Consider the following 11,585-nt stretch of genomic DNA (forward strand, 5'->3'; position numbering starts at 1 on the left):
GCTTACAAGAAACTGGCCCAGGATAAAGCAAAGGCTAAGGGACAAAAAGAAAGCTTGAATTACATTATTGCAATATTCCGCAAAATCAGATTTCGGCATCTGTCCTGCTTCTCTTTGGAGGAGTTTCTCCCTGAGAAGCATGAGCAATTGCGTAAGTACTGTATTTTCTGACAATTTCCAGCATGAGTCCATCCAAGATTACGAGGCAAGGCTGCATGATAAGGTGATTATGTGTTTGGGTATTTTATACATGAGTGTAACCTTGTCACCTTGCTTTGCAAAACCAAAAATCCCCTGCGTATGCCCAGGAGAGGGGAATTCAGCATTTGCCAGGCCCAGCAAAATGCCCTCCCTTATTCTCTTTCTGGCCTCACTGCTTCTCCCACACGTGGGTTCAGTAAGTTGTAAGAGTCTGAAATCATGCTTGCTGAATAATGCTAGCCCACTCTGAAAATTTGGGAGAGATCTGGACCCTCGTCATCACCACGCACTGTGTCACCGAGACAGGGTAACCCATGGTTACTGAGCGCAGATCAGTGAAGGAGCAGGCAGCCTCCCCTCCTCACTGCTCTATAAAAGAGACCCGGGCAGGGGGCCCCGCCAGCTTCCAGCTCTCAGCCGGACGAGGTGTGGAGTGGAGCACAATAGCTGCTGGCGGAGGCAGGACCAGCATGTCTCCTTCCTTCAGACTCCGCTGTCGCTTCATCCTGATCTTCCTGGTGGCTCTGAGAGGGGAGAGCCGATACCTGGAGGTGAGTGGTCCCCTGGCTGACCCCTCACACCTCCCCTGGTGAGTGTCCTGCCCTGGGGGGGGGGGGGGGGAGGCAGGCTGCGTAGGCGCTTGCCTTTGCCGGGTTAGCTCTTTCTTCCCCATCCTTGGTGCCGCCCTTTCCCCAGACTGGCTTTCCCTCCTGCCTCTTCCTCCTTCCCCCTGGCCGCCTGCGGTCCCCTGGTCTGATGGACAGTATCCCGTCACTTGATCTCCTTTGCTGTAAGGCAGAGAGGGTGCCCTGCTCCCGGCCCCCTTTCCCACCCCTTCAACTTTTCCCAACTGACCCATGTTCCTTGCCAGCTGCGGGAAGCCGGGGACCACGACCCTTTCCTGCTCCTCAGCGCCCACCTGAAGCGGGAGCTGGCGGGGGAGCCGCTGTACCGCCGCGCTCTGCGTGAGTTGGGGCTGCCCGCCCGGCTGGAGCCCGGCTGGGTTCGCAGGCAGCGGGATGTGGGGAGGTGTGGGCTCTCCGCAAGGGCAGGAGGCTCCCGGCACCACAGAGAAGGGGCTGTCCAGGGCATGATTCCCATCGCGAAGGCTCGGTGCCGCCACGAGGAGCGCAGAAGCGGACGGGGTGTTGCGCCCTGGGGCACCGGAGCAGCGCGCAGCGAGGCTGGGAGTCCGGCTGGGAGTCGGGCGCGGGGGGCGCTGCAAACCTGGAAATCGGGGCGCCGGGAGGGGCTGCGGGGGGCTGGCGCCGCGGGGGCTGCAGCCGAGACGCCGCGCCCCGTGCCCTGCCCGCCCTCAGGGTGCCTGGACATGCTGAGCCTGCAGGGCCAGTTCACCTTCACCGCCGACCGGCCGCAGCTGCACTGCGCTGCCTTCTTCATCAGCGAGCCCGAGGAGTTCATCACCATCTACTACGACCTGGTCTCCATTGACTGCCAGGGCGGGGACTTCCTGAAGGTGAGGTGTCCCCACCCAGCAGCCCGGCACCGGGCGCCGCAGGGAGGGGAAACGGGCGGGCTGCTGCGCCGGTGGTGGGGCAGCCGAGTTTGGGGAGCCGGTGACACTCTTAGTTAACCGCTCCGCTGGGACAGGAACCGCCTCTCCACCCCAAGACCTCGCCCCACACCAGGAAGGGCTGGCCCTCAGAGGCTGCAATGATTTAAATCCCCCCCCCCCTTTTGTACTCCTGGGGCCGACGCTTCCAAAGACGTGAACTCCCGTTGCTATAAAGACTGTATTACAATCTCGGGCCGATGTACAAACTAGCGCGAGCGCTCGGGTCCACCGAGAGGGCAGGTGCTGAGCGGAGGCCGGCCCCAGGAGTCTGAGACCTGCTTTGTTCCTGCTGGTCTGGAGATGTCCCAGGCCCCTAAAGGTTGTCTTCAAAGCCGTAGGACGCAGGCTGCTGGGAGGGATGCTGAGAGGGAATCTAGTCTGAGGCCGGTGGGAGGGGAGGACCAGCTCCATGCCTCTCCCAGGCATGGTCCATGAGCCGGGCAGGTCAGCTGGGAATGGCTGATGGAGTTCTCCAGTCCAGTTCAAAAGAGCAGGACTAAAATCTGCGCACTGGGATTATTTTTTAAATGGTGCCTTGGTTCAAAACGCTTTAGAAGAGGACTGAAGTAACTTGCAGCTGGTGTTGCTAATGGGAACGAGACTGGACTCATTAAATTGGAGACCTGTGGTGTTTTTAAGAGTAAAGTCAATTTTGTCCAATTGCAAACTTTAACAAGTGAAGGGGGAAAAGTCCTAAGCTATACACCAGCCATTGTTGTCTGAGTGTTGAAGTAGTTCTTGGTATTTTAATATCTGATAAAGTAAAACAAACAAACAAACACAAACATTGAGGGAAATGGGCATGCATAACCATTGGCAGGTAGGTCAAGTTGCAGCTTCAGTTTTTTTCTGCTGCTGTGTTTTTTAAAAAGATATTTTATTCATATTTCAATGAGGAAAAGAAAGAATAACTGAAACCCAACTTGTGCTTCTGTAGTTTGATTTACAAAGGTGGCTGAAGTATAATAAAGTTTACTTATTTTGGAAACTTTAAGGTTTATAAAGAAAAAAATGCAATAAATAATTAATAATATTACTTGCAAATAACCCTCTCAGTAGAGATATATACAGATGGAAAGCAAGTGGGCAGAGGAGTGTAGGCTGTCGGTTCCACACCTGTCACTTGGGGAATTGATGGGAGCGATCACCTCTGTGTGTGTTTTTGTTGGAAGGTATTTGATGGTTGGATTCTCAAAGGGGAGAAGTTCCCCAGTTCCCAGGACCACCCTCTCCCCACAACTGAGCGGTACATAGATTTCTGTGAGAGTGGTCTTGGCCGAAGGAGCATCAGATCCTCCCAGAACGTGGCCATGATCTTCTTCCGGGTCCATGAACCAGGAAATGGGTTCACATTAACCATCCGGACAGTTCCCAACCTCTTTCGTAAGTGAGCTCTCTGTCTTCTCAGGTGGAAGGCAGTGCGGGGGTGGGGAGTGGGGGTGGTGTAGATCAAATCTGGTTTTCAAAGAGAGTATCATTGCACAAACTTAAGACATTTGAAGTGAAAAATGATTTAAATGGAAATTCTTTTGTAATCAGAAATGGCCAAAAAGAATATTTTCTATTTATTATTATGAAAATCAAATCACAGTTTTTAATTTATTTCCCAGTCTAGATAGGATACTACTTTAAGGTGAGTAGAATTCTATCTTTTTGTTCAGTATTTTATTCTAATCTCCTAAAGTACAATGCATTCAGTGACAAACTTTAATCCCTCCAAATCATTCCACTCATCTGGGATAAGCTTGAGGGATCAGATATGAAGTTGCAGTTTTAGATATTTATATAAAGGTGGAAAGACTGCATATCTGGGATGTGTTAGACAGATTTCATGCCTGGGCAGAAGGTTGAACCAACACCTCAAAGTTGCCTTCTGACTCAGTGTCCCCCACTGTAATTTAGTTCATTGCTGATGGATATGCCCATAGATGCTAAAAAGCTGAACAGCCCAGGCCTAACATGCGTTATCTTAATCAAAATGAGTTCATTCATCTGCTTATTTTTCTCCCATTAAAACAAAACAAAAATTAATTGGATGAAAGAAGGTGAAGGGATTAGCCAAATAACATAGATATAACCCACAGACACAGACAACAGTATGGTGATGGCCAAAGGGAAGGGGGGAGGGGGCTGGGTGGAAGTGGGTAAAGAGGGGGGAAATGGGGACATTTTCAATAGCATCAACAATAAAAATAAAGTAAAAAATTAATTCAGGAAAAGAGAAATTATTATTCATTTTTGGTTGCATGCAATAGTATTAGTATTACCACTTCATATGGTCAAAGAATGGACTGAATCTGCCAAAGAAAAATGTACTGACTGATCTTTCAATTTTTGTATTTTGTTTTTTTTAAATTTTGAAAGAAGCCCCCCAAAGAGGCTGTTTCTGAGGACTGGAGCAGAATAATCCTAGAGGGGAAAAAATGAAATATTTCTCATCTATTTTGTTTGGTTATAAATCAGAAGCCTTCCAGAATTGTCATGGAATTTCAGTTCTTTTTGAAATTAAGTGGAATTAAAAAATATGGAAGGAGGCAAGAGGTAGTTCTGACCTGTTCTGATAAGTCAGAAACTTTTGGGGGGGAAAAGGTATAAACTAATGCTTCTAGTTTCATAGCTAGAAGAATAAATTTATAAGTCTAGACTTGAGATACAAAACAAAAAATTTCAGAAAATTCTTGGGAGTAAATCAAACATTAAAATTTATCTTTTAGTCAATTTAACATTTAACACTCAGCAAATATTTATTCAGATGTAAGCCTGCTTTCTTTCTATTTTTTCTCAGCCTATTTCATGACTGTTTTATTGTTTATTTATTTTATTATTTAAAAAATAACATTGGCCCCAAATTCAATGAGTGAAGGCTCCAGACAGGCAGGGTTTGAGTTCTGGCCTCAGCTTGAAAGTCTTGATTCTTCCAGACTCCCAGTTTGAACCTGGACCCCAGTTAACTGAAGTGTTCCAGCTGGTATTGTTTGGTTGGTTATGAATTTAGGTTTTCTGATTATAAACAAGATAACCCCCTGAGATTAATATTAGAAGCCCCTGGCAGCCCAAAGGCTTCATCCATGCATCCCTGGTGGCTTCCCCAAACCCTTCCCACCTCCAAATTGCCTTTGTGAAATGTACTCTCTTCCAAGCCACAAGGCCTAGACCAGTGGTTCTCAACCTTCTGGCCCTTTCAATACAGTTCCTCATGTTGTGACCCAACCATAAAATTATTTTCATTGCTACTTCATAACTGAAATGTTGCTACTGTTATGAATCATAATGTAAATATCTGATATGCAGAATGGTCTTAGGCGACCCCTGTGAAAGGGTCGTTCGACCGCCAAAGGGGTCGCGACCCACAGGTTGAGAACCGCTGCCCTAGACCATGAATAGGAGCCTAAAATAAGGATGAGGCAAATGTCTATAAAAACCAGCATAGCAAGTAGTGAGAATGTGATTTTTTTTTCCTGCAAAGCCTGCAACGTCATTTCCCAGACCCCAAATGGAAGGTTCACCCTGGTGGTTCCACATCAGCATCGAAACTGCAGCTTCTCCATAATTTATCCCGTGATGATCAAAATATCTGATCTCACCCTGGGACACTTAAATGGCCTGCAGTTAAAGGTGAGTTGCTTCCTTGCTTTCAAATTATTTACTAAAGCCAGAGCTTTGTCAGAGCAAAAGTACTCATACAGGGTAGACACGGACATTAGCAATTGGAGTAGTCTGCCCTGTTTGACTGTAAAGACTCACAGGTGTGTGCCCCCCTGCTTTAACTAAACCCTTTCCTATTCCTGTTCAGCTGGAAGTTGCACACTCAGGTGTCCCCTGTGCTACTTGAATACTTTCCTTGTGATGCAAGAAATGTTTTCAATGGGTAAATGTGTGGCATATAATTACAATTGAACTCTCTTGTACTTGCCTCTTTAAAAAAAAATTATCTCCTAGCAGAACCTAGTATGAGTCATCTACACAGCTGTTTTTCTGACTATTGGAATTTTCTTTTGACATGAAGGAAGTATCTCATTGACTGTGTTATGAAGAAATGCTAAGTGTAGCATAAAATGCGAAATTGGATTTTTATATTGCAAAATACAGTAAAGTTTTGAAGAGTTTTACATTTAATTCAGTACATTTTGTAACAGGTATTAGTTGAGATTCTCCATTAACTTGTTTTCCCATGAACTTCTGTATGGATCTAAAGATAAATGCTGAGCTTGACCACATTTACTTGCACTGGTAGCATCTTCCCTCTGAGTCATCCTCGTTTCCTTTTACTTTCTCTTGTGCTGAGGTTAAGATAGCTCGTGTATTTGCTGGCATCAAGGACAGGCATAGCTCCTAATCAGACAGATTTCAGGGAAAGCCAAGTAGGACTAGGACTGATAAAAGGAACATATCTAAGCCCTAAATTTGTGGGCCAATGCTTTTTTGTTTGTTTTTCTGGAGGGCGACTTTAGTGGAAGAATATTTCTTTGATAAAGACCAGAACAAGTGGGTGTCTATGTATGACATAGCCTATTGCCTTGAGATTGTTCGTATGTCATTCCTGATGTACAGTATAGAAGACAGCAAGAGTGATACCAGACTGGGAGATCTGCACTTCAGTTATTCTTGGCTATGAGGAGTAATCTTGGTGTTTCCTTTAAAAAAAAAAATTAAAGTCTGCATTCTTCTAGGCATCTTTTTCTTTTCCAAATATTTTTTTGAGTTCTCACTATGTTCAAGGCACTATTCTAGATGCTGTAAATTAACAACAAACAAAATAGATGCTGCTCACATGAAACCTGCATTTTAGTGGCATGTGACAGGCAAAACTGCATATAGTTCAGCTAGTGGCGAGTGCCTTACGGAAAATGAAATGAAGTGCTGTGATGGATAGTGACTGGGACAAGGGAGCAGAAGGAGGGGTGGAGAGCTCCTTGAGATACTAGGGCGGTCAGGAGAGAAACCTTCTGAGAAGGAGACAAAGTGAGGCTTTAGTGATAGTGATGAGGGAGCCAGCAGCCACAGGAAGAGCCAGGAACAGAGAGAACAGTAGTATAGAGGCCCAGAGGCAGGAATGAGCTTATTGGATTTCAGAAATGGAAAGGAGGAAAGGTGGGGGGGAGTGATATGAGACATGTCAGGGAGATGGGCAGGGCCAGTGTGCAGAGCCTCACAGGTCATATTTGAATTTATTCTAAATCCTTATCAGTAGAAATGATAAACATTGTCCCAATAGCAGAAAAAGTCCTTTACAAAGAAAAGGAAAAGAGGTGAGTTGAAAGAAAGCCCTATTTATGAAAACTCTCTGACTGCATGCACTAATTCAAATATTCTAGTATGTATGTCTGAATGATTTCATTTTTTCACACATCTTATGTGGAGTTTACAGATTCCCATTTCATCATTGTAGTCCTTGAACTTATTTTTAAAATGCACACACATTTTAAAAAATGATTACTCAGCTGATTTAGAAAAGCAATCCTTATCATTTTTTTAAATTATAAATGCCTTTTAATTTCGGAGTCCTGAATGTTGAATGAAATGGCACTATTAGGATGTCTAGGGCTAATTGAGTGAATTCACCAACTTGCCATTGGTCAAATGATTTGAGTCCCATAGTTGGTTTAAATATCTCTTTCCATGCCGAAACTGGTTTGGCTCAGTGGATAGAGCGTTGGCCTGCGGACTGAAGGGTCCCAGGTTCGATTCCGGTCAGGGGCATGTGCCTGGGTTGCGGGCACATCACCACTGGGAGATGTGCAGGAGGCTGCTGGTCGATGTTCTCTCTCATCGATGTTTCTGACTCTCTATCTCTCTCCCTTCCTCTCTGTGAAAAATCAATAAAATATATTAAAAAAATAAATAAATATCTCTTTCCCTGTTGCTATTCTCTCAGAAACCTGCAGCAGGCTGTGGGGGGAAAGGAGACTTTGTGGAGCTACTGGGAGGAAGTGGATTGGACCCTTCCAAGATGATGCCTTTAGCGGATCTCTGCTATCCCTTTCAAGGCCCTGGTGAGATGTTTCTTTGATCATTATTTATGTGCCCATCAAGATTATTTCCTTAAATGAAACACCTAACATTTCTTATACATGGGAAGTCAAGTCCCACCAAAAATCTTCAATTTTGCACATTAAGTGCACAAGTGAGGATTTTACACTTAAGACTATGTACACTATGAAGAATGCATTACCAAAGTATCTGACACTGGGAGAGAAATGTATGAAGTAACAAGGATGTGTGTTTAAGGTTGGCCCTAAGTAAAACTGGGAAGGAATTGGAGATTATCTTTAAAGAGACAAAAGTAAAACAGGAGGGAAACAGCAATAGTCTTTAACCTCATGGCAAATTCTTATCATAGCCCCTTTCCTTTCTTGTAACCACAGATCATTAACCAGCTAGATGATGAAGCTGTAAATCAGACATCCTTTGATCAGCTGTTGCCTGTTTTAATTAAAACCATTTCTGCACCCCAGTATTTTTTCTCTCTGAGCGAATACTGGGACCTTAATAAACAAAACATCTCTGAAATAGAGTTAATATGCATCGGTAACCGCTAAGGCCCAGCATGTGGTGTGCACCGTCCCCATTCTACTCCTGTATAAAAGAGCTTCGGATGAGACTTAAGGCAGAGCTGGGGCCTGGCAAGCTTGATAATCAAGGCAAAGGCAAGAGGTTTCTAAGAACTCACTTTGCTGAAAACACAGGGGTCATTTGATGCTAATTTACACTTGAGCTCTGGTTTAAACTGTCAGTGCAAGTCGCTTCTCTTGCCCTTTGCATGTGTTCCCTGAGGCAATGCATCCTTCCATGCCAGTGGGAGATGTGTGTGAGGATTAGATTAAAGATGATCAAACACCCATACCTTATATAATTTAGATCATTGAGGCCAGAGTAACTTTGGTGCTTGAATTATATGATTTGAATTAGGTAAAATGGTAAGACTAATGCCAAAAAAACACTTTTGTCTAAATTATCCAGATGATTGAAACTAGTCTTAAGATAATTTGAAGGCTTGAATTCTGTGACTCATTGTTTCATTTTAACTTCACCTTTTTCTTTCATTCACCATGTTTCCATGAGCCCCTCCTAAGCTGTTCAGACAATGAAGAGCTATTAGGGACCCTGCTCTTTCAATTGGACTTTCTTAGTAATTATGTCAAATAAATAATGTGCACATGAACTAAAGGAAATGGGGAATGTTATGTAAAGTTCAGAGCAAGATCAGAAAAAGAATGACCTTCCAAGTCATTTAAGGAAAATTAAATTTGAGCCTCCTTGTAGAAGCATAATGCAGACTCCCTGGTTCTTATATTAAGATAATGTCTCCAAATTGACTTTTACCTCAATACGTAACTCTGTCTGGCAGTTTTATTTCATTTAAAATCAGGCACCTGTTTGTCAAGTACCAGTTACACAATAATGCTAGTGTTTCTCAGAGACAAAGTGGGTGGAGGGAGATTAAGTAGATTAAAACAACAGAAAGGATTATTATAGGGCAGATAAATCCTGTCTCAGGAGCCAGCCTGAGGCTGGAAGAGTAAAATAGAAGTAATTTTTAATAAAAATGATGAGTTTCAATATATAACCACTCAGGTACATCTGTACCAGAAGATATATAAACATTGTCAGATGCTTATACAGATAATGGATAAGATTGGATTTAAGAGAAGTAAGGATATCAATAGTCATTCCTTCTATGAAGCACAGGAAAAAAATGAGAGAGAAATGGAAAAATGAGAAAAAAGGTAGGGGGACAATGGGACAAATGAGAGAAATGGAAAAAATCAGAAAAATGTAGGTGGACAATGGGAAAAAATGAATATATTGAGTGTGGTCTATCTAAATCATGCAGAATATTTTTGTTTATATGTAAAACAACTATTATCTAGGCTCAGAAAATAATAAACAGGTGATCTTTTTGGTCAACATCAATGTTTAGCATTACAATTTAGCCTCCAACCTGCCCATTAAATATCACTTGCACCCCCAGATGTTATGACAACCAAAAACTACCCCTGCTAATTTCTAGCCTGGTTCTGGAAGGCAGTACTGTCTCCGCTGAGAACACTGAACTAGAGTGAAGGTTAGTGTGGAGACGCCCCTGCCTTTACCACCAGAGCCTTGCAGGTGGAATGTGAAAAGCGCAAGGAGACATCCTCTTGCCTCTCTGCAGCCAGATTTGTTTGGCTAACGGTGTTCTTGCACATGAAGAGAAACGCTGAGATCAGTGTCACAATTCTGAAGTTAATTCTGTATTCTAACAAACATGAAAACAAAAACGTTTCCCCTCCTGGCATGGTTTGAGCCCATGAAAAGAAGATACAAGCTCTCGCTTTCTTTGAGCTTTTAAATGATCTTATTGACAGAAGTGGTTGTGCTGTGTGGTTTCTAACTTGCTGGGAAACTTGTGCTTTTTCCATGAATGATAGCCCAAATGAAAATTGGCTGCGACAACACGGTGGTGCGCATGGTCTCCAGCGGAAAACACATAAACCGTGTGACTTTTGAGTACCGCCAGCTGGAACCATACGAACTGGAAAACCCAAATGGAAACAGTATCCGGGAATTCTGTTTGTCTGGTCTTTGAATAACCATCCAGTGATTTACATGCTGCTAGCAAAGTGAGTGTTTAATAGGTATTATATATGATTTCAATGACCACTAGTTTAAAGCCTTTCCTACCAGCCAGTATTCACAGCCTCTCTCTCTCTCTCTCTCTCTCTCTCTCTCTCTCTCTCTCTCTCTCTCTCTCACACACACACACACACACACACACACACACACGTTTTTGTACCTTGCTTCTTTTTCATTTGTAGTATATAAATGACCACATGGCCCCCACCTTGGTAGTAAAACAGTTTTCTGTAATTCTTTGGTACGCTACAAACCTGAGCTGGTAAGACAAGTGCAAAGCAATGTGCAATTTAAAAAAATGTGTCTCAAGGAAAAATACTATAAAGAGATAAAAATGGTGGCATTCATATCAGTTCTATAACAGAAAGCAATGGAATGTCTGTGTACACCAAGGTAGTTGCTTCTGTTTTCATTTTCTGCTTTTATTCTGTTTACAATAGACAATAGTTGTAGCTACTACGTATTGATTTGCATCAACTTGTTTTTAACAAACCTTTGTAGCAAGGAAAGCCTTTCCCATCCATAATACAAAAGTGAATAAATACATTTGGGGTGTTGCCACCCTGATACTGCACTTTGTTTTCTGAGTCGCCTCCTCCTTTATTTTCATCAGAAAATAACATTCTCATGTGGTACACAGCCAAATGCTGCACAAAATCATTTTAGACTTTTAGAACTAGTGGAGCCTGGCTATTGGGGTAGAATTATTTAGAGTAGAAGGTGCGTTACAGTGTTTGCACAAATAACACTGACTGATAGTCCTAACAGGGAAGCAGGATGTAGAGACCCCTTTTCCACTGTCCCCCAAGAAAACTGAGCGTACATGTCTTTGTCACAGGGCCGTACAGCTCTCAGAGACACAACTTGACGAAATCTGAGTACTTCTTTGGTACTGAAGGCAGTTCACTGTTGACTGAGCCTTGTCCATATTTGTCTTGAGACTAGATGTGTGGCCTATAAAAAACACTTAAGGCCAAAAATAAGGTCCTGAGCAACAAAGGAAATACTCCTAAGTGATATCCTCTTTCCTTTGAGTTAATGAATGCAATCTGCAAAGTGTGCCATAAATAATGGCCTTATTATGATTCCTGAACATATTTAATATAAAGTTCATTTTATAATGGAAAGTTCTGGAATCCCATATCCTGAAATCTGAAAAACAGAAAGAAAAACATTGATTTCAATTGCTTTA

At 43.2% G+C, this 11,585-nt stretch overlaps 1 protein-coding gene across 1 annotated transcript; it reads left to right on the forward strand.

Moving 5' to 3' along the window:
* Nucleotides 1–497: 497 nt before the first annotated feature.
* Nucleotides 498–10,966, forward strand: CRHBP (corticotropin releasing hormone binding protein). The gene is made up of 7 exons (XM_081090167.1): nt 498–752; nt 1,073–1,166; nt 1,521–1,678; nt 2,950–3,160; nt 5,244–5,392; nt 7,653–7,770; nt 10,189–10,966. The coding sequence occupies exons 1-7, from the start codon at nt 516–518 to the stop codon at nt 10,344–10,346; spliced, it is 1,125 nt and encodes a 374-aa protein (XP_080946293.1). The 5' UTR covers nt 498–515; the 3' UTR covers nt 10,347–10,966.
* Nucleotides 10,967–11,585: the final 619 nt, after the last annotated feature.

This window comes from Myotis nattereri (genome assembly GCF_964212035.1).
Source record: "Myotis nattereri genome assembly, chromosome: 4".
In the NCBI taxonomy this organism is placed as follows: Eukaryota; Metazoa; Chordata; class Mammalia; order Chiroptera; family Vespertilionidae; genus Myotis; species Myotis nattereri.